Source organism: Giraffa tippelskirchi, chromosome 6 (assembly GCF_054371585.1).
Source record: "Giraffa tippelskirchi isolate mGirTip1 chromosome 6, T2T-mGirTip1v1.2.pri, whole genome shotgun sequence".
Classification (NCBI taxonomy): domain Eukaryota; kingdom Metazoa; phylum Chordata; class Mammalia; order Artiodactyla; family Giraffidae; genus Giraffa; species Giraffa tippelskirchi.
This window is the reverse complement of record NC_137280.1, coordinates 79,696,727-79,720,640: the sequence shown is the minus strand read 5'-3', so window position 1 is coordinate 79,720,640 and position 23,914 is coordinate 79,696,727. Positions and strand designations below refer to the sequence as shown.

General features: G+C 40.0%; 1 protein-coding gene across 14 annotated transcripts in view; it reads right to left on the bottom strand.

Annotated features, from left to right (window-relative positions):
• Window positions 1-377: 377 nt before the first annotated feature.
• MAPK9 (mitogen-activated protein kinase 9) overlaps window positions 378-23,914 on the bottom strand; it is a 71,441-nt gene continuing 47,904 nt past the window's right edge. For 5 of the 14 annotated variants that reach the window (XM_081497583.1, XM_081497595.1, XM_081497581.1 and 2 more), the window contains 7 exons: window positions 14,614-14,779; window positions 13,125-13,196; window positions 9,100-9,282; window positions 7,548-7,672; window positions 6,136-6,199; window positions 4,799-4,874; window positions 378-3,437 (listed from right to left, as the gene is read on the bottom strand). In XM_081497583.1, the coding sequence (XP_081353709.1) occupies window positions 3,290-3,437; window positions 4,799-4,874; window positions 6,136-6,199; window positions 7,548-7,672; window positions 9,100-9,282; window positions 13,125-13,196; window positions 14,614-14,779 (834 nt within the window). In that variant the 3' untranslated portion in view covers window positions 378-3,289. Of the gene's footprint in view, window positions 3,438-4,797; window positions 4,875-6,135; window positions 6,200-7,547; window positions 7,673-9,099; window positions 9,283-13,124; window positions 13,197-13,511; window positions 13,584-14,613; window positions 14,780-23,914 lie in introns of those variants that run through there. The other 9 variants (XM_081497585.1, XM_081497584.1, XM_081497592.1 and 6 more) reach the window with 5 other exon arrangements.

Here is a 23,914-nt window from a genome sequence, read left to right as displayed (position 1 = left end):
CAAAACCAGAAGCAAAATGAAAGAGGCTAATCGATGCAGAAAACCACAAGCACACAGGCACCATTAAGGATTTTAAGTGATACAAGGAAAGACTGATTGGTGGATTCTTCTGGCCACTCTTGTGAGAAAACAATTATTCCAAATACTCAATCTTGTACTGCATGTTTTTGAAAATTTAGATTCAGGAAGTTGCAGAATATTTTCAGTAAGGGATCTAACAGATATATTTTGCTTTTCAATTTAAAAACATCTATTAATACTGACTGAGATGACAACACTCCAATATCTGCTTGTATTCATGTTAAATCTGTAATCAGAGATGGTGATGTAGAAATACACAAATGTCATTTAAAAACACACAAAAACTGGACATGTTATATACTTCTCTTTTAAAATGTATTTGTATTATTTTCACCAATCAAAACACACGTAATATATTTTATTATAAAACATTAGGCAATGTTACTTTTGAGATATGCAATCTGAAAGGTCACACCTGTGTTTACTACCAGTATGAAACACCAGAGGAGTTACATTAGAAATCAACCATATGAACTCATCATATATCATTACCATGATTTTACACAGCGTCAAATCTGGATTAAAACAGTCTCCCATTCAATGTTTCAACTTTGGACTCTGGGTGTCAGTAAGGGGCCCTACCAAGCATTCTCTCCTTTCAGGACTCCAGCTCTGAGTCTCATGGTGCACAGAGCCGTGATTCTATCTCCTGTCTCCACAGCTGACCAACACTGAGCAAGGTGTTTCTAGAATGCTCTCCTACTCTGGCAGACTGTCTGCTCTCTGGAACCTGCACGTCAAATCAAGACCTGACATTGGGGAGGCAGCCATTTCCTTTTTAACAAAAAACTAAGTCAACAAACAAAAGGAACCTAGTGCAAATTCCAGGCTAATAATAAATTACCTGGTTTATAAAAATATGTGTCCAAAATAGTTACTTGCAGGGTTGTGTACAATATAAATTACAAAAATAAAATAGAAAAAGACGAAAAACTGAGCACATTTTTCAGTTCTTTATCCAACACCAGAATTTATCCATGGAGAGCAGTGTGAAACCATCAGCATTGCACCAGGTCCCTGGCACATCCCAGCTCAGGAGGGAGGACCCTGAACTGGGGTGAGGTACTTCTATGCAGCTCTGCTGTCTGCAACACTGTGGCCTGTCCGGGGTGCACTCATCACTCTCTGATGGAAGGTGGTCTTGGCAGGAAACCCGTCCATACCATCACGGACTTCATCCGTGAACACAGGAGGAATCAGTAAGCAGAAAGCCAATCTGTATGGCACCTAGCTCCATTTATAAATGGCACCTGGATGAATGCACAATCACCCAGTGGGACGTCCACGTGCCCTCGCATTCCTGTGCTGCATATACATAAGCTGAGGACAGATAATGTATTTTTAAAACTCTTCCCTTTCCTTTTCAAAGATAGATTTAGTAAAGTCTCTTTAAAGAATGTGTATTAGGTCATTTTAAGATGTTTGTATGTGTACAGCGATAACTTTCTTCACCATACCATCAGGCCTCTAAAGCCAAAATAATCCTCAGCTATGTAACAGGTGTTTCTGCCCCAGTCCAAGTTAGTATTCCATCTTATAGCTGAACATGTCTAAACATCACAATAGAAAACTATTTATTACTTCAATATTAATTTTGTTCATCAAGGGTTCCAGTTTCCAGTGATAAGACCAATAAGATACAAATGGTATAGAGTCATATATTTTAGATAATATTTATAATAAACTTTCTTAACAAAGTTCCTCCTCAGAACACATTCTATAGAATGTGACAATGTTGACCCAATAGCTTCCAAAATAACTAAACAAAAGATATGAATCTGCAATAGAATAAGCTCAAGAGGAAAGCATTATGAGCACAGGTAGCCATATGTGACCATCCTAACTCCATTTCTGCAATGAAAACACTTCAATACTCAGTATTTTACTGAATCTTGAATAATTTCCATATTAGTCTGAAAGCATCAATTTCAGGTGAGCAGCTTAAAATCAGGAAATATTTACCAGTTAATAATTACCCTTTAGGACAGTTCCTCCCTACCCCTCAGAAGGACTTCCCTTAGGAAAAGGAAACGCCTCCACAAAGGGGAGAACAACCACAGACAGGCACTCTGCATCAGCTTGCTTCCAAAAGCAGACCAAAGGGGATTCAGGCAGCTTCTTTCATAAAAGAAAGTCGAGGAAGAATGCTGTGTTGGAAGAGGGAAACTCTGCCTTGTGAAATCATGTGTCTTACCCTAGAGGAGGTAAGAAAGGACCCAGTCCAGGTGCAAGCAAAACAAGCACTCAGCAAGTGACTGCCATCATCTTTAGTGATCACTTTGTAAAATTCTACTCTAACAGCAGGTGATGGAGTCAAGAATCTATTTGCCATCATATGATTGACATGGGTGTTAGGTGGCTAATAAAGAAGATGAAGTTCTAGGTAGCACTTCAAATTAATAAGTCCAGAAGATCAAGAAAAAAGAGATGGGGTAGAAAGGATTTTAAACGTATATATGTTTTAAGCAGCATAAAACAAAACTTAAAATGCTATCATGCAGTAAAACTGAATGTACAGTCATCCAGACTAACACAATTTAGAGAAAACAAAGTATCCTGGTCTTAGCAGTGATAATTTTCAGCCTAAAACATGACAAATTAAAAGAAAAGTTACATTTTTAAATTATTATATAGATTTAATTATATTTCTTCTGAAATATGAAAGAAAGTTGATTCATACCCTAAAAGAAGGTAAGATATTATAATATGATGGTGGCCAATTAATACACATAAATCTATTTTTTTCTGGACAAAGACAAAATTACTTACGAGGATTAAGAGACAATTCTAGAAGCAGCACTACCTTGAAGATTATTTGGCTTTATAAATACTGATTTCCAGAGTGCTAGAGGGCAAATCCAAGCAAGCATTTGTGTCATGCATATAAATCGCGACAGTTACTGAGGATGAGAAATGATCACTTTTACTGCACAACAAAAAAACTCATATATTCTAATTGCTCACCTGAAATGACCTTGAACAAAATTTCTAAATGTGTGGTTTATACTTTTTTTTTCTTTAGACATAATCTGCTTCATTTTATAATCTAAGCAAGGCAAGCCTAGTACAACTGAGTAGGGGCAAGGCATCATGTTTCTTACATGCAGAACATGGAGCTTTTCTATTTGGTTCCATCAACTCCCAAGTATTTCACGCCCATGGAAGTGAGAGTTCCTTCACTGATGACAAGCTTGCTATTTCTAACTTATCATCGACAGCCTTCAAGGGGTCCTGTTGAGGCATCCAGACTGCTGTCCGTGTCTGAGGCCAGCGTCTGCTCCGTGGACATGGATGAAATGTCATTGATGGATGATGACTGAGAAGGAGTGGCGTTGCTGCTTACTGCTGCATCTGTGCTAAGAAAACCAAATATAATAAAATCTGAGGCACGACACTGCTGCAAATCTAGGCAATGAGACTTCAGGCCATTTCTCAGTTCTGTCCTTTTGCAGTCTCCTACACTATTAGTATAAACAAGAAGTTAGTTGACTGTACATTTTGAACTTTTTGTGGAGTCTTTCCTTAGGCTCAAAATCCCAAATATTCCTTTGTCTTTCACTGCAATATTCTTTCTTCCTGGTGGCTAAATATCACACACATGTATAGTCATGTTAACTACTTTAAAAATACCTTCTGGTTTTAAAAAGATATTAAAAGAAAATTGTTGAATTTATCCTAAAACTATCAGGATCACAAAAGGCTCAAGTCCAAGTAGGATTCAAGTGTCATCAGACATTTCAATTATAATCATAAACACTTAATCCAAGGGAAAAAACATCAGCCTTTGAAGAATTCTTTTGCAATAAAAATACCTTCTAAAAGAAGGAATGATACAAACAAGAAAACAAAAGGAACAAAATTTAGTGGACTCTTGTTCATTTTATTTTTGCCTTCTAAATCCCCAAAACTGACATTGTAAGGCAAACGAAACTAACCTGTTTCTTACTATCTATATTTTAGCCTGGTTTGAACAAAAACAAAACATCCAGGGTCTCAGAGGTCAGTCTTAAATTCGTGCTTAGTTAACTATAGCACCTAAATTTGTACTGAAGTTATATAATCTCCAGACACTTGACACATGTCACGCTGAATATAAAATTCAAGAATAAGAAATAGCCCCATATGTATTTACATGTATGTGTGGTGCGCAAGTGCGTTCCAGTGGGAGTGGAGTGAACACAAATGTGAAATAAATGTAAGTAAAGAGTTTTGTTTGAGGTAGAACCTTATAGAACAAAAGTTAATACTACATATATTATGCCTCTAATACAACTTCCTAATTGTTAGTCAGACTACCACTAAGAAGAGCAAGCAAAAAGATGGGAGAATTATATGAACACTTTTCTCAAAAGAAAACTAAATTCCACTTTATCTAGACTCATATTAATTTTCTTTTTTAATTGGTTGGGGGCAGTATAAAGAAGGTCATGCACATTGAAAAAGCTTTAAATTCAATTTCCGTATCTATAAATGAAAATGACAGTAGCTGTTACAAGGATGAACCAAGAATGTTCACAATACAGTTGGTTCGCTGCCTGGCATCAGTAAAATGCTAGCTGCCACAACCAGAGCAGACCAAAAGGAGAAAACTATTTCACACAAGGAGTTTTCAAATTCAACGCTGGTCAAGCTGGCACTTAAAACATGGCTGTTGCCATTTACAAAAAATAAATAGAGAAAGAAAAGTATTATGCAATCAAACTATTAAAGCAATCACTAACCTGAAGGTTGATCTTTTACAACACCATTCTTGCTTCTTTCTTCCCAATCCATTACTTCTTTGTAAATTAGCTCTTCAAATAGAAATGCAAGTTAGAATGCTTCATCAGTTTCTTTGCATCTCTCAACCCTGCTTCCAAATAAACTGGAACCACTCCAAGGGCACTGTGATGTGCTATTTTTAACTGTGATAGATAGACAGGTAATACTCTACCTAGACCAAAATATAATTTGACTCCTTGTATCTTTTCAAACCAATTATATCTTTTCAACCAATCAATTATGAAGGCCATAAAAGTAGGGTAGTTCTGGATCCACCAGTGGTTTTACAAAGTTGAGGGTAGGGAGAGAGTGAAAGAGAGACATGGGGAGTGGGGAAGAGAAGGAGGAAGAGTACTAGCAAAGTGACTCTAACAGAACAGTTTAACTACTGGATATTCTCACATCTTTTTGCACAGTTTTTCCTCCACCACTCTGGTTCTCCAAATATAACTCCTCCAGATTGGCCAGAAATTAGTCTAGTTACCTAAGTTTTTTCTTGGTTTCAATCTCAGTTTTCCTCAATTTTCATTTGTCAGAAGAACTACCTATTAAGTAAGATATTAGCAGCTTCCTAAAAGTTTGGTATTCATGAAATAAAATTAGCACATTGCAAGCACTGAGTGAGGCCTATGGGTGTGCACACTGCAGGTCACTGGTATCCCTGCAGCCCATGGAGGGGCTCTTGGGCAGGACACACCACCATGTTTGACTTGCGCTGACCATAGTTCTCAATTATTACTGATTCTGCTTTTTAATGAAATATTTTTAGTTTAACCTCTTTATTACTGGTTTAGTTTCTTGTGGGTTGTCCGGTTAATCTTAGAGTGGTAATAATAACCATTTGCATATTTTTGATCTGCAATTTCCCCCAAACTCTTATTTTAAAACACGCATATAACTACAAGGCTTACAAATACAGCAGAAGTTCACATGACCCCAGTGGGGTCTCTCATATCTGCTTTACAGGGGCCTGTGAATTGGGGTTACTCAATAGTTTGCAACATGTTATCAAGTTAAGTGTAACACACTTACTGAATTTAGTTTACAAATCAAGATTTGATAATGTGAGATGTGTGAAAAGCCTTTGTTTTTCTCTTCTGAAGCAAATATGCAATTCATACATGTTCCTCTCTAATTTTGTTACCTTCAAGTTCTTTTTCTGCTGGGAAGTGGGAAGAGAGAGGATAAGGGCTGAAGGGTCTCCACCCTTCCCTTGGAAAGGCTATTGTCAAAAAGTGTTAAGTTGCCCTATTTCAAGAAATGTGTAACAATCAAAATAAATTCCATCTTTACCTTTCCATTCTTCAATTGCATGTTCTCTCTCTTCCAACTGGGCATCATAAATTTGAGGTGGTGGCTAAAAATTAAATTTTACAGGTAAAGTTAATAGTTGAAAAAATAATGAGGCATGAATCATTTGTAAGACTTCTAAAATATTTATAAAATATAATAAAATAAAATATTTATAATATTGATGTAGTTTCACTCAATATGTGGCTTAAATATTTCTTTGTAAGTATGATATTTACATTGGTTTCAAAATCAAAATAATTATGGAAAAATTAACCAAAAAATAGACCTATTATAGTCCTGCTAATAATTACACTCTAAGGACATCTGCCCAAATGTAATTATAAAATTAGCAATCCAGGCTGCTTCCTAGAGATCCATTCTGGACAAGGTACTGTGCTAGGAAATACAGAAGCTGCAAATTATATCTCAAGTTTGTATTTCTTCCTGTTAGAACTCCCAAATTCAGTCCCCAAATTGTAAGTGGACTGCTTCAAAAATTTACTTAAAATCATGTTTATAAATAAAGTTCTTTTCATATAAAGCAATGAATAAAATGGTGGTTAAATGCATAGGACAAAACCTAATAATGAGCATGTGAACGTGAAAGTTACTCAGTCGCGCCCAACTCTTTGGGACCCCATGGAGTGTATAGTCCCTGGAATTCTCCAGGCCGGAATACTGGAGTGGGTAGCCTTTCCCTTCTCCAGGGGATCTTCCCAACCCAGGGATCGAACCCAGGTCTCCTGCATTGCAGGCAGATTCTTTACCAGCTGAGCTACAAGGGAAGCCCAAGAATACTGGAGTGGGTAGCCTATCCCTTCTCCAGCAGATCTTCCCGATCCAGGAATCAAACCGGGGTCTCCTGCATTGCAGGCGGATTCTTACTGAGCTATGAGGGAAGCCCAATAATGAGCATGCCACTATGTAATTATTTCACTTTCAACTAAAGACCATCCATACCAGGGATGCTACAGAAAAATGCACATGAGCACCACACTCAGAAGTGGAACTCCTCTAACAGGTACCTCTGGGGGAGGACGAACAGACCTGTGATTTTCAGCAAGTTTCTTAGCCTGACTGGATACCTAAACAAGATAATAAAAGAAAAACCCAGGCACAGTGCCAGGTACACAAATGGATGCCTAAAAAAGGTGATATTATGATCGCACATCAGCATTGACATAAATGAAGACAATTATATCACCACAGCATAAGCATGTTCACTCCTGAGGTACACCGAGATCAGCCCCAGTAACAAGTCCTAAAAGGGGTTTGATCCATGCTATATGGCCTCAAAGTAATCAGGAGTCCCTTTAACCTTATTATGTAGCCATTTCAGACTGACAGACAGAAGACCCAGGGAAATGTATGCCCTGTCTTTACACACAAGTCTTTTCAAAACAGATGCTTACCGCTTCTGCTTCAGCAGGGTCATACCAAACAGTGATATAAGGGTGACGCAAAGCTTCATCTACAGAGATTCGCTTGTCGGGATCTATCACTAACATTTTTGATAATAAGTCTCTGGCTTGACTTGCTAGGGTAAAAACAAATATTAGATTAATAAATTAACAATGTTAACCTGAGAATCACACAATAAAGAACTAAATGTGACAGCACAGACAGAACAAAAATATACTAATTCTGAGAAACTGGTGATAGATTCAGTCTTTTTTCTTTAAGAGTAAATCAAGCAGCCATTTCCACTACAAACCAGGCTTTCAAAGGTGCTTTTGGCCTTTGAGTATGGGAGGGGAGAAGGACAGGGCATAAGGCTGACAAGCCATGAATAGGGAGGGTACAGGAGCTAAACTAAGGGTAGCACCGCCGAGAGTGCAGGCATGAAGCACAGGCAAGCCTTTTCTCTTGATGCCACATCAAAGTGAAACTGAACAGACTACGCCACACAATGACTTCATATTTGCATCATATGGAACGTTTCACAGATGTCTCTGCTTTGCCTGGGCTGTGCTTAGTCTCTCAGTCGTGTCCGACTCTTTGCAACCCCATGGACTGCAGCCCACCAGGCTCCTCTGTCCTTGGGATTTTTCAGGCAAGAACACTGGAGTGGGTAGCCATTTCCTTCTCCAGGGGATCTTTCCAATCCAGGGATCGAACCCAGGTATCTTGCACTGCAGGCGGATTCTTTACTCACTGAGCCACCAGGGAAGCCCTCTGCTTTGCCTACCTGTATACAATGTACACTTTTTAAAAAAATCTAGAGATTAGTAGTTAGAAAAAAATTCAACAAGTTCAATAATTTGGTTAAATACAAGGCTCACCTAGGTTTCAGCAATTAAAATTCACAGGTGGGACTTCCCTGGCGGTCTAGTTGCTAAGACACTGCACTCCCAGTGCAGGGGGGCCAGGTTCAACCTCTGGTCAGGGAAGCAGAACCCACATGCTGCACCTGAGAGCTTGCACGCCACAACTCAAGACTCCACATGCCACAACTAAGACCCGGGACAGCCAAGTAAATACTAAAACCAAATAGAATTCACATACACAAGGCAAAGAAGAGATGGAACTTTTCTGAATGAGGCACAGTTTCTCTTGATGTAGAGAAAATCAAATCTATTCTTTTCCCTTAAAACACATTTTAGTGATGGCCACAGGATAAGGGGAGAAGGCCTTTTAAAATTTCTGACTCTTCAAATGGGTGAGAATCTTTATTCAAGTATTCTTTATACCTGATAGCAGTTTGAAATCCATTTGCTGTAACTAATATAAGAATCTTTCAGACTATGTAAATATTTTGACCAGAGGCTTCAGTTAAGTCCCTTTATTGAGGACAAAATTTCTAGGTCTTTAAGCTTTCTTTCTGAAATGCCTTCATAATAGCCTATAAATGACTTTGAGGGTTTTCAACTACTTCATCTTTCAGTTTTCACAGATTTTAGAATGCAAACATAAAAAAGCTTCACCAGATGATAAAAACAAGTATAAGACAAAAGGATATCTTACTTTTAATTTTGTCTCGTTCAGATTCTGATGGGAATATCCAATCTGGAAAGAGTTCTTCAAATTTGATTCCAGGATACTTTGGTCTGTTTTCTACATAATTCCTCACAGTTGGCTGAAGTTTCTTCATGAAATCTGCAGATGGTGTTCCTAGCTGCTCAATAACTTTATTCCACTGATCAATATCTAAGGAGTCTCTTGAGGAAAATACAACTGAAATGCCTTATATTCATATTACATAAAGTTGCATCATTCAAAGAGAAACTTAAATTATACTTATCAATGAATAATTAATCAGGCCAGCTCACTGGGTCAGCAGAAGCATTCTGAAATAATATTCAAATAAGGTTTGGGTTCCTAGTTAAGACTATTTAAACAAACAAACAAACTCTGCATCATATAAACTCTGGTCACAAGTTTATTAAATCAACACAATGAAGTCTTTATGGCTTCCTATTCTAGATCAAAATAAAGTTATCTTGAAGCTGAAGAACACCTATGACTGAAAGGCTTAAACATGAAATTAGGTAATAATTATGTAGGCAAATTGAAATCAGTTCTCATAATAATGGGCTTCCCTGATAGCTCAGTTGGTAAAGAATCTGCAATGCAGGAGACCCTGGTTCGATTCCTGGGTCGGGATGATCTGCTGGAGAAGGGATAGGCTACTCACTCCAGTATTCTTGGGCTTCCCGTGTGGCTCAGCTGGTAAAGAATCTGCCTGCAATGCGGGAGACCTAGGTTCAATCCCTGGGTTGGGAAGATCCCCTGGAGAAGGGAAATGCTACCCACTCCAGTATTCTGGCCTGGAGAATTCATTGGACTGAACAGTTCATGGGGTCGCAAAGAGTTGGACACGATTGAGCAACTTTCACTTCACTTCCACTTCTCGTAATAAAGCTATGTTAGATATAGTGAAGTAGCTCAGTCGTGTCCGACTCTTTGTGACCCCATGGACTGTAGCCTACCAGGCTCCTCAGTCCATGGAATTTTCCAGGCAAGAGTACTGGAGTGGGTTGCCATTCCCTTCTCCAGGGGATCTTCCTGACCCAGGGATCGAAACTGGGTCTCCCGCATTGCAGGCAGATGCTTTACCGTCTGAGCCACCAGGGCCTTCCCAACCTGCATTGCGGGTGGATTCTTTACTCGCTGAGCCACAAGGGAAGCCCAACAATACTGGAGTGGGTAGCCTATCCCTTCTCCAGGGGATCTTCCCGACCCAGGAATCGACCCAGGGTCTCCTGCATTGCAGGCAGATTCTTTACCAGTTGAGCTATCCCAGAAGCCCCCATGTATACAACTCCCTAAAATAGAGAGACCTAACTGACTGCTCAATTTACAGCTGGGAGCCACCCTGTAGGCTTGGCAGGATGGGGTGCATGAGGGAGGGGGCGGGACCCGGGGCTCTGGGCTTTCTGAGCCTTCATCATGTCATCTCCCACTGTAGCTGGGCTTATACTGAGCAGCGACAGCTTTGAGAGGTCGTTAAGTTTTACTTGGCACGGACTCTGGCTATCACTGCAGTATAAATGAGTGTGTTTTATTTCCTTTCAAAGTACATGACCTAGGTTTCAGACTCCATTGTGTTAGTCACTCACTAGGTGTCAGGCAGCCAATCTCCCTTGGGTCTCATCTTCCTATTTGTAAAATGCAGACAATGCCAGCTTTGTCTCTCTTTCTGGGAGCTTGAGATAACTGGCAAGATGAATATGGAAAGTGATTCTAAAACCATAAACATTATATAAGAGAACACAAACCAGAGGAATCAAATAAATCAACAGAATCTTTAAAAAGTGATTATTTGAGGTATGTCTTAGAAAAATAAAGTGACATTACTGTGAAAGAACCTAGGGAACAAACATATGTTCTTCAAAGAACAAAGGAGAAGGCCCTCTCGTCTTCTGTAATGCCTTTCTTCTTATTGGTATACATCACCATTTTGTTCTCCACTGGAGCATTCCATCACCAATCAAACATAATTTTTTTCCCTCTCATCTTAAAACAACAGTCACTTTCCTTTGAACAGTCACTTTCCTTTGAACTTCGGTAGCTTAGCTACCATTCCTATTTTGCAGCAATACAGAGTTGTCTATATCTTTAATTCCCAACCTGTCATTCTCTTTTAACCATTCTTTTCACCTATCATTTCATGAAAACTGTGCCCATCAAAGTTGCAGATGACCATCTCTCAGTTCTCAGTCCTCACCTTTTTGACAGTGTCAATGTACCTCCCTCAGTAATCTGCTTCTGGGCCTCCAGGGTCCCTTGCTTTCTGAGAGGTACCTGGCAGAAGCTTTTTCTTTCTTATAAGCCACAAGGAGTTCTTTTCTACCTTCGGTTATGAACCTAAAACAAATCTCTGACAACTGCAATCTGGTTTCCAGAATCTTTTTCTAGCTAATGTTTGAAAAAAGAGCAAAACTGTCTTTGGAAAATGATCCTAATCTCTGTGTGTGTTCAAAGGATGCCATTAGGTGATCTTATACATAAAATTATTATTACTGATATTGTAAGATGTTAATACGTAAATTAAGAATTTTGAATTATTTAATAACACACCAAAAAGTCCCCATACTTTTCATATCTGTACTATCTGAAGAACACAGTTAATTAAAGAAAGGAAAGACACAAAATAAATTAAAAATTGATACAAACTGAATGTTAAGTAGATACTTCTAATTATGTATCATTAGGGAATTCCCTGATAATCCAGTGATTAGGACTTGGTACTTTTACTGCTGAGGGCGTCGTTTCAATCCCTGATTGGGGAACTGAGATCCTACAAGCCTCGTAGTGTGGCATAATAAATAAATGTATCTTTAGAATACATCAACTTTTGCTTTTTATATTGAATTTATTTGCAAATTAAATATCTCCTATTTATAGTTTGAAACAACTGAATCTAAGGTAAGGCTATGAAAAATTGCTAGAAAATGTATTACAACAAAATAAAATGCTATGTTTAACTTCACATAAAATCTATGATGTGAAAACTATTAAGGAAGGTAAATAAAATGATAGGAATAAATTTTTTTCATTTCAAGTTTGCGTTGTGAAGATTTATATTACAAGAAAATCACCCTCATAAAATCATAAAAATGAAAATTAATAAAATATATATAAAACATTGACTATAAATTTAATTTCTCTTGAAGATAATCATCAATCTGCCAGCAGACTACTTTAAGCTTTCATAACAAAAAAACAAAATCAAAAGACTAATGAAAATTTTAGGTGGTTAGAACACAAATGAAAAAGGGTATATGTGAAGAACTAAGAGTAAAAAATATTGAAGATGGAAGAACATGAGGAATATGAGAAAAGAAAGCTATTGAAACTATTATATATCTATTCTTCCTTATGCTATATATCATTAATATGATTTGCTGACCACAGTATAAGTTAACCTTTTGCATTTTATATTTATTTAGACTTCCCCAGTGGGGAAGTCACAAAATAACCATCTAAGTGGATCTTCTAAAATTTTCTACAAAATGTCAGAAGAGTAACAAACAAAAAAATTTAGCAAATATTGTTCCTCACAAACTTTTCACTTTAATCTTTTCCCTTTAGGTTTTATGTAGCATGCTTCAGTTCTTACTTTGGAGGAAAATATTCTATTGCATCCTGGTATCTGATGAAATAGTATATTAAACAAATTACACAAGAATATTGGCCTATTAAATTTAGACAACTCCCTAGATAGTTAAATTAATTGAATTAACTAAATATTATTTTCATTTAAACGACAGAATACATTTGTCAAAGAGTAAATGCATTTCTTACAAGCTATTTTTAACAAAGTTAAGAATATAAATTGGTTTAACTTAATTCTATGTCTCAATAAAATCGTTAAGTCAAGTAAAAAAGAAAACAAAATTGAACCATTTGATCTGTGACACTAATTTAACAAATATAATCAAGACCTCCTTAGAATACAGTCTAGAATTATGACAGTTTCCTTTTGAGCTCCTGCTGCCTTTGGTATTTATGGAAAGCATGGCCGGGAAGGTCCCCGGGAAGGATACGATCAGTGCCTTGGAATATCACACAACCTTTCACCAGCTCTCCCATGATGCAACCCACTGACCAGATATCAACTGAAAATAAAGTGAAATGACAAAATTATGATGTGCCATGAACAAAACAAAGGTGAGGAGAAGGTTTCTAACAGTGCACTAAACACATAAATATGGAAAATAAATGGCCAGTTAAAGGGTGAACTGCTTTAGACAGCATGAGAGACTGCTGACCTCTGTTTTGGCTTTCAGTGCCAACGAGTCCAATACTTTACAGCTTCAGAAACAAAGCCCCAGAAATAAGGAGTGCCTGTCCGCAGAACGCTGTTTCCAGGCACGAGCCCACCCCGGCTCCCGGCCTTGTGGTCAGCACCAGGTATCTCCTGTGAAGGATACAGTCTCTTCCTGGGAACAGGACTTTATGGAGGACCATTTCTGCCATGATGCACCCGACAGACCAGATGTCCACTACCAAATACCAGGTGATTAAAACCAGCCAGAGACCACCCCCACGCATGTCTTTTCTCAAATCCCCTCCCAAACAAAGACAGACCCAGCTTGTTAGTAGGACTCGTGTGAAATATGAACACCATGCCTCCAGAATAATCTGTCTCTAAACTGTCAAGTCAGCAGGGCCCCACAGGACCAGGCTTGTCTGGGTTCCAGGTGAGGGCCAGAGGTGCCTCAGCTTCTGGCTGTTCCCCCTCCTCTGTGGGGCCCACCTGAATCAAGGCCTCAGATGCCCAGACAGAGAGCTATTCAGTGCCCCTGCCAGTGGAGGTGGGGTGAGAGACGCTAACAGGGTACCTAATTTTCTCTCATGTCCACAGAGGACTGGAAGGCCACAGACTTGTGTCTCTCTGAATGGGAACACAAGTTCTAAAACATCTGAATAAATCTGAAGCTCAACTCATTTCAGATGACTTACGCAAACTTTCAGACTCTTTTTTTTTTTTAATAAGTAAGTGTGATTTAGTTCTTTTTGACAAATTTTTCAAAAGCTAAGTTCCAAAGAGCTCTGATATTGCTAGAATAAGTTTTGCTGTTAAGAAAAAAACAAACACCAATTTTACACACAAAAAGGACATGCTGTATTATTCCATTTATATCTAATTCAAAAATAAGAAAAATCAATCTATGGTGCTAGAAATCAGAATAATGGCTTCCCTTGGGGATTGAGACCCAGAGGGGTCCTGGAGAGGCCTGTTATGCTGCTGGTTATGTGGGTGTGCTCCCACTGAGCTGTACACTTGGGATTTGCATATTTTTTGTAAGCATATTATACTTTGATAAATGTTCAAAATATTCATTTTAAAGTGAATAACTTTAACCAATGGAAATATAAAATTATTTCTCATCTGTGAACTATGATAATCTATGCATAACACAGGCTCCATATTATATTTCACACAGTTCACAAGAAAGAGAAAAAAACTAGTGATGACTAACAGCACTCATTTTAAACATCACGGCCTCTTCCAGTTCTGTCTGTACTCACCGTTCTCTTTGTAGCCCATGCCTAGGATGACTTCGGGTGCCCGGTAATACCGCGTTACCACATAGGGGGTCATCATGAAGTTGGTGCATGCTGTGCGAGCCAGGCCAAAGTCAAGGATCTTAAGGGTGCAGTCTGACTTGACTACAATGTTACTAGGCTTCAGATCCTAGGACAGAAATGGCTTAAGCTAATACATGAACCAAAGCATGCTAAGTAAACAAGCTCACGTTGGTAAGGATTTGTGAGGTCAGTGACCAGTGAAGTATGGGAGAGTGCTGGGAGAAGGAAGAAAGTTAGAATTGAACCCTGGGGCTTTTGAATCATGTTGGAAAACCTAATGCCCAAATTGAAACCAATAATCAGTCTAGAGAGACCAGACGGTTGCCCTTATCCACTGTGTGGAAACCTTTATGACACTACTTGGCTTAAATCCTTTTGAGAGTCTCTACAACATCCACTCCTCCCTCCTTCCATGCTTGGTCATCCTTCGGTTCCCAACGTTCTGGCTCTTCCCTGCTATCCAAAAGAAATATAATTCAAGCCACATGTGTAATTTACATTCTCTAACAGCCACCTTAAAAAAAGTGACTAGAAAAGGTAAAATTAAATTTTAATAATATTTTCTTTAATACAATACAGTGTATTTCCATAGTATTCATTTTTAAAATGTAACCAACATATAAATATTATTGAGGTATTTTACGTTTTTTGGTACTGTCTTTGAAATCCAGTATTTATTTATAATTATAGCCACATTCTGAGTACTTAATAGCTTCATGTGGCTAGTGGCTATGATACTGGACAACATAGGGCTAGTATTCTTGGACCCTGGAATCTCCCAAAGACTTCTTTCTTTGGAAGAAGAATCCCATGACTACCAACACCAACTTCCCATCACCTGGGACCTGCCGTTCCCCGGCACACACACTACTCTTAAAGTCCCTTCTTCACCCCTCCCAGTGAGGGCTCTGTGAGAGGAGGCCTCAAGGTGTCTCTGTGCTCCCAGCGTTGTCTGGCACAGCAGGTTCTCAGAAAATGTTTGCCAGATGAATGTACACATCACACTCCACCACACTCTCAATACAACTCGTCACAACTTCTGTAGCTTTTTCCTTCGTTACTCTAGGGCTTTTCTTTATGGTGATTCCCTACATCCCAGACCCTTCCTCAAGCCACAGGAATTTGATTCGTGCCTGGAACTTCGGCCTGAAAAGTCATCCTAGAAACTATGACTTCTAAACAATCCATATCTATTATTTTCACAAGTGCTTCCCAATGTGTAGCTACAATGTCAAATTGCCAAGTCACACTACACAGTAAATGATGTTTTAGGACCAGCACCTGGCTGAAACTTTCCAATTGATGCATCACCAATGGGCATAGGTGTGCCTTGAGTGACAGCTGCCAAATGTTACCAGGATAAGTAGAAAAACATTTAAATTTACATTAGTCAAAACTATGTTTCATTACTGCTAAGGGCTTTCTTTCTAAACATTCAGAATTCAGTAAAATATAACATAACTATGCATTGCTTAAAAACATAATGAAAACTCCTACCAAGCCCATGCAGATGTACTGGTCCCTGGCTGGCCCCAGAGCACTTCCTCCATGCATGTCCCAACATGAAGTGCTGAGGGGAGCACGGCCAACCCCACCCACAGCTGCGAGGCTGCACAAAACAAAGCATGGGAAGAAGAGGCACCACACTCAAACCAGCGACCTTTTCCTGTGAGGAGGCAGTAATGCAGCTAAGGTAAAACAAACCAATTTGTTCCTACGTTCCTTTTTTAGAACCAAAGAATATGGGAAGAATGGGTATTTCAGAACACAAATTGTGCTTAGTCACTCAGTTGTGTTCAACTCTTTGCAACCCCATGGACTGTAGCCTGCCAGTCTCCTCTTTCCAAGGAGATTCTCCTTTTTATACCCCATGGGCTGTATAAAAAGGCAAAAGATATGACACCGGAAGATGAACCCGCAGATCAGAAGGTGTCCAGTATGCTACCAGGGAAGAGCAAAGGGCAATTACTAATAGCTTCAGGAAGAATGAAGTGGCTGGGCCAAAGTGGAAACGACACTTAGTTGTGGATATGTCTGGTGGTGAAAGTAATGTCTGATGTTGTAAAGAACAGTACTATATAGGAAGCTGGAATGTTAGGTCCATGAATCAAGATAAATGGGAGATGGTTAAGCAGGAGATGGCAAGATTGAACACTGACATCTTAGGAATCAGTAAACTAAAACAGACAGGAATCAATTCAGTTCAGTTGCACAGTCGTGTCCAACTCTTTGCGACTCCATGGACTGTAGCACACCAGGCTTCCCTGTCCATCACCAACTCTCAGAGCTTGCTCAAACTCATGTCCATAGAATTGGTGACACCATCCAACCATCTCATCCTCTGTCATCCCCTTTTCCTCCTGCCTTCAATCTTCCCCAGCATCAGGGTCTTTTCTAATGAGTCAGTTCTTCGCATCAGGCGGCGAAAGTATTGGAGCTTCAGCTTCAGCATCAGCCCTTCCAATGAATATTCAGGACTGAGTTCCTTTAGGATTGACTGGATGGATCTCCTTGCTGTCCAAGGGACTCTCAAAAGAGTCTTCTCCAACACCACAGTTCAAAAGCATCAATTATTCGGCGCTCAGTTTTCTTTACAGTCCAACTCTCACAACCATACATGACCACTGGAAAAACCATAGCTTTGATTCTATGGACCTTTTGTTGGCAAAGTAATGTCTCTTCTTTTTAATATGCTGTCTAGGTTGGTCACAACTTTTCTTCCAAGGAGCAAACGTCTTTTAATTTCATGGCTGCAGTCACCATCTGCAATGATTTTGGAGCCCAAGAAAATAAAGTCTGTCACTGTTTCCATTGTTTCTCCATCTATTTCCCATGAAGTGATGGGACCGGATGCCATGATCTTAGTTTTCTGAATGTTGAGCTTTAGGCCAACTTTTTCACTCTCCTCTTTCACTTTCATCAAGAGGCTCTTAGTTCTTCTTCGCTTTCTGCCATAAGCCTGATGTCATCTGCATATCGGGGGTTATTGATATTTCTCCCAGCAATCTTGATTCCAGCTGTGCCTCATCCAGCCCAGCATTTCTCATGATGTACTCTGAATATAAGTTAAATAAGCAGGGTGACAATACACAGCCTTGAAGTACTCCTTTTCCTATATGGAACCAGTCTGTTGTTGCATGTCCAGTTCTAACTGTTGCTTCCTGACCTGCATACAGATTTCTCAAGAGGCAGGTCAGGTGGTCTGGTATGCCAATCTCCTTCAGAATTTTCCACAGTTTATTGTGATGCACACAGTCGAAGGCTTTGGCATAGTCAATAAAGCAGAAGTAGATGTTTTTCTACTTTTCTACAGGCTTCAGCAATACGTGAACCGTGAACTTCCAGATGTTCAAGCTGGTTTTAGAAAAGGCAGAGGAACCAGAGATCAAATTGCCAATATCCGCTGGATCATCGAAAAAGCAAGAGAGTTCCAGAAAAACATCTATTTCTGCTTTATTGACTATGCCAAAGCCTTTGACTGTGTGGATCACAATAAACTGTGGAAAATTCTGAAAGAGATGGGAATACCAGACCATCTGACCTGTCTCTTGAGAAACCTGTATGCAGGTCAGGAAGCAACAGTTAGAACTGGACATGGAACAACAGACTGGTTCCAAATAGGAAAAGGAGTACGTCAAGGCTGTATATTGTCACCCTGCTTATTTAACTTATATGCAGAGTACATCATGAGAAATGCTGGGCTGGAAGAAATACAAGCTAGAATCAAGATTGCCGGGAGAAATATCAATAACCTCAGATATGCGGATGACACCACCCTTATGGCAGAAAGTGAAGAACTAAAGAGCCTCTTGATGAAGGTGAGAGAGGAGACTGAAAAAGTTGGCTTAAAGCTCAATGTTCAGAAAACTAAGATCATGGCATCTGGTCCCATCACTTCACGGGAAATAGATGGGGAAACAGTGGAAACAGTGTCAGACTTTATTTTTTTTGGCTCCAAAATCACTGCTAATGGTGATTGCAGCCATGAAATTAAAAGACGCTTACTCCTTGGAAGGAAGGTTATGGCCAACCTAGATAGCATTTTGAAAAGCAGAGACATTACTTTGCCAACAAAAGTACATCTAGTCAAGGCTATGGTTTTTCCAGTGGTCATGTATGGATGTGAGAGTTAGACGGTGAAGAAAGCTGAGCTCCGAAGAATTGACGCTTTTGAACTGTGGTGTTGGAGAAGACTCTTGAGAGTCCCTTGGACTGCAAGGAGATCCAGTCAATCCATCCTAAAAGAGATCAATCGTGGGTGTTCATTGGAAGGTCTGATGTTGAAGCTGAAACTCCAATACTTTGGCCACCTCATGCGAAGAGTAACTCATTGGAAAAGACCCTAATGCTGGGTAGGATTGGGGGCAGGAGGAGAAGGGGACGACAGAGGATGAGATGGTTGGATGGCATAACCGACTCGATGGACATGGGTTTGGGTAGACTCCGGGAGTTGGTGATGGACAGAGAGGCCTGGCGTGCTGCAATTCATGGGGTCGCAAAGAGTCAGACACGACTGAGCGACTGAACTGAACTGAGATGTTTTTCTGGAATTCTCTTGCTTTTTCAAAGATCCAAAGGATGTTGGCTATTTCTGGTTCCTCTGCCTTTTCTAAATCTGGTTTGAACATCTGGAAGTTCACGGTTCACATACTGTTGAAGTCTGGTTTGGAGAATTTTCAGCATTACTTTGCTAGTGTGTGAGACAAGTGCAATTGTGTGGTAGTTTGAGCATTCTTTGGCATTGGCTTTCCTTGGGATTGGAATGAAAACAGACCTTTTCCAGTCTGTGGCCACTGCTGAGTTTTCAAAACTTGGTGCCATATAGAGTTCAGCACTTTCACAGTATCATCTTTTAGGATTTGAATAGCTCAACTGGAATTCCATCACCTCCACTAGCTTTGTTCGTAGTGATGCTTCCTAAGGCCCACTTGACTTCACATTCCAGGATGTCTGGCTCTAGGTGAGTGATCACACCATCGTGATTATCTGAGTCATGAAGATGTTTTTTGTATAGTTCTTTTGTGTATAGTTGCCACCTCTTCTTAATATCTTCTGCTTCTGGTAGGTCCATACCATTTCTGTCCTTTATAATGCCCATCTTTGCATGAAACATTCCCTTGGTATCTCTAATTTTCTTGAAAGGATCTCTCGTCTTTCCCATTCTATTGTTTTCCTCTATTTCTTTGCACTAATCACTGAGGAAGGCTTTCTTATCTCTCCCTGCTATTCTTTGGAACTCTGCATTCAAATGGGTATAGCTTTCCTTTTCTCCTTTGCCTTTAGCTTCTCTTCTTTTCTCAGCTATTTGTAAGGCCTCCTCAGACAACCATTTTGCCTTTTTGCATTTCTTTCTCTTGGGGATGGTCGTGATCCCTGTCTCCTGTACAGTGTCACGAACCTCCGTCCATAGTTCTTCAGGCACTCTGTCTATCAGATCTAATCCCTTGAATCTGTTTGTCACTTCTACTGTATAATTGTTAGGGATTTGATTTAGGTCATATCTGAATGGTCTAGTGGTTTCCCCCACTTTCTTCGATTTCAGTCTGCATTTGGCAATAAGGAGTTCATGATCTGAGTCACAGTCAGCTCCCAATTTTGTTTTGCTGACTGTATAGAGCTTCTCCATCTTCGGCTGCAAAGAATATAATCAACCTGATTTCAGTATTGACCATCTGGTGATGTCCATGTGTAGAGTCTTCCCTTGTGTTGTTGGAAGAGGCTGTTTGCTATGACCAGTGTGTTCTCTTGGCAAAACTTTGTTAGCCTTTGACCTGCTTCATTTTGTACTCCAAGGCCCAATTTACCTGTTACTCCAGGTATCTCTTGACTTTGTACTTTTGCATGTAAAAGTAGGAAGTCAGACGTGAATGGGTGAATTTAATTCAGATGACCATTCTATCTACTACTGTGGGTGAGAATACCTTAGAGAAAATGGAGTAGCCCTCAGAGTCAACAAAAAAGTCCAAAGTGTAGTACTTGGGTGCAATCTCAAAAATGACTGAATGGGTTCCAAGGCAACCCATTCAACATCACAGTAATCCAACTCTATGCCCCAATCAGTAATGCTGAAGAAGGTGAAGCTGAACAGTTCTGTGAAGACCTATAAGACCTTCTAAAACTAACACCAAAAAAAGATGTTCTTTTCAACACAGAGGATTGGAATGCAAAAGTAGGAAGTCAAGAGATACCCATAATAACAGGCAAGTTTAGCCTTGGAGTACAAAATGAAGCAGGACAAACGCTAACAGAGTTTTGTCAAGAGAATGTGTTGCTCATAGCAAACACCCTTTTTCATAAACCCACAAAAGACCACTCTACACATGGACATTGCCAGATGGTCAATAACAAAATTTGGTTATGTTCTTAGAAGCCAAAGATGGGAGAAGCTCTATACAGTCAGTAAAAACAAGACTTGGAGCTGACTGTGGCTCAGATCATGAGCTCCTTATTGCACAATTCAGGCTTAAATTGAAGTTGGGAAAACTACTAGGCCATTCAGGTATGACCTAAATCAAACCCCTTATGATTATACAGTGGAGTTGACAAATAGATTCAAGGGATTAGATCAGGTAGACAGAGTGCCTGAAGAACTATGGATGGAGGTTCATAACATTGTACAGGAGACAGTGACCAAAATCATCCTAATGAAAAAGAAATGCAAGAAGGCAAAGTTGTTGTCTGAGGAGGCTGTACAAATAACTGAGGAAAGAAGAAAAGCGAAAAAAGGCAAGGGAGAAAGGGAAAGATAGACCCAGCTGAATGCAGAGTTCCAAAGGACAGCAAGGAGAGGTAAGAAGGCCTTCCTAAATGAGCAATGCAAAGAAATAGAGGAAAACAATAGAATGGGAAAGGCTAGAGATCTCTTCAAGAAAACTGGAGATATCAAGGGAACATCTCATGCAAGGATGGGCATGATAAAGGATGGAAGGTCCTTACCATTAAGAACCTAACAGAAGCAGAAGAGATTAAGAAGAGGTGGCAAGAATACACAGAAGAACTATACAAAAAACATCTTAATGACCAGGATAACCATGATGCAACGGTGGTGCAGAAGCACGGCCGAGAGGACCTACCCCACGTCCAAGGTAAGGAGCAGCGGCTGCGCTTTCCTGGAGCAGCTGTGAAGAGATACCCCACATCTGAGGTAAGAGAAAACCAAGTAAGACGGTAGGCACTAAGAGAGGGCATCAGAGGGCAGACAGACTGAAACCACAATCACCGACAACTAGCCAATCTGATCAAATGGACCACAGCCTTGTCTAACTCAATGAAACTAAGCCATGCTGTGTGGGGCCACCCAAGATGGATGGGTCATAGTGGAGAGGTCTGACAGAATGTGGTCCACTGGAGAAGGGAATGGCAAACCACTTCAGTATTCTTGCCTTGAGAACCCCATGAACAGTATAAAAAGGAAAAAAGATAGGACACTGAAGGACAGGGAGGCCTGGCATGCTGCGGTTCATGGGGTCACAAAGAGTCGGACACGACTGAGCGACTGAACTGAACCACGATGGTGTGGTCACTCACCTAGGGCCAGATACCCTGGAGTGTGAACTCAAGTGGGCCTTAGGAAGCATTACTAGGACTTAGGCTAGCAGAGGTGATGGAATTTCAGTTGAGTTATTTAAAATCTTAAAAGATGATGCTGTTACAGGGCCACACTCAATATGGCAGCAAATTTGGACAACTCAGCACTGGCCACAAGACTGGAAATGTTCAGTTTTCATTTCAATCCCCAGGAAAGGCAATGCCCAAGAATGTCCCACCTACCATATAATTGCACACATTTCACATCCTAGCAAGGTTATGCTCAAAATCCTTTAAGCTAGGCTTCAGCAGTATATGAAATGAGAACTTCCAGATGTACAAGTTGGCTTTCAAGACGCAGAGGAACCAGAGATCAAATTGCCAACATTCAATGGATCACGGAGAAAGCAAGGGAATTCCAAAAAACAATCTACTTCTGCTTCATGGGTTATGCTAAAACCTTTGATTGTGTGGATCACAACAAACTCTGGAAAATTCTCAGAGATGGGAATATTAGACCACCTTACCTGTCTCCTGAGCAATCTGTATGTAGGCCAAGAAGCAATAATCAGAACCTTACATGGAACAACTGACTGGTTCCAAATTTGTTAAGGAGTACAACAAGGCTGTATATTGTCACCCTGCTTATTATATGCAGAGTACATCATGGAAATACCAGGCTGGAAGAATCACAAGCTAGAATCAAGATTGCTAGGAGAAATATCAAGAACTTCAGATATGCACATGATATCACTCTGATGGGGTAAGTGAAGAGGAACTAAACAGCCTCTTGATGAGGGTGAAATAAGAGGGTGGAAAAGCTTGTTCGAAACTGAACATAAAAAACCAAGATTATGGTGTCCGGTCCCATCATTTCATGGCAAACAGAAGGGGAAAAAGTGGAAGCAGTGACAGAATTTCTTTTCTTGGGCTCCAAAATCACTGCAGACAGTGACTGCAGCCATGAAATTAGAAGATGCTTACTCCCTGAAAGGAAAGCTATGACAAACCTAGACAGCATATTAAAAAGGAGAGACATCACTTTGACAGCAAAGGTCCATATAATCAAAGCTACGGTTTTTCCAGTAGTCATGTATGGATGTAAGAGATGGACAATAAGGTCGGCTGAGCACCAAAGAATTGATGCTTTCCAATTGTAGTGCTGAAGAAGACTCTTGAGTCCGTCAGACCGCAAGGAGATGAGACAGTCAATCCTAATGGAAATCTACTCTGCATATTGTTAGGACTGATTTTGAAGGTGAAGCTCCAATACTTTGGACACATGATGCAAAGAGCTGACTTACTGGAAAAGATTCTGATGCTGGGAAAGGCTGAAAGCAAAAGAAGAAGGGGGTGGTAGAGGAAGAGATGGTTAGATAGTACCACTGATTCAATGCACATGAATTTGAGCAAACTCAAGGAGATAGTGGAGGACAGAGGAACCTGGCGTGCTACAGTCCATGGGCTTGCAAAGAGCTGGACATGATTTAGCGACATGACTTAACAATATACTTGACCACCCAGCAGTCCCTGAAATCCAGCCTGGCCTTGAACTAACACAGCCACACGTACAAGGATGATCAGAGTAGTGTCATCCAGCCTGATGAACTGCTGTGTGGTTAGAAAACATGCCCATGCCAGCCACCTCTACCTGTCAGAAGAGTGTCCTCTTGCACTGATTTTGTTGGATCAACTGCCATCCAAGTAAAGATGA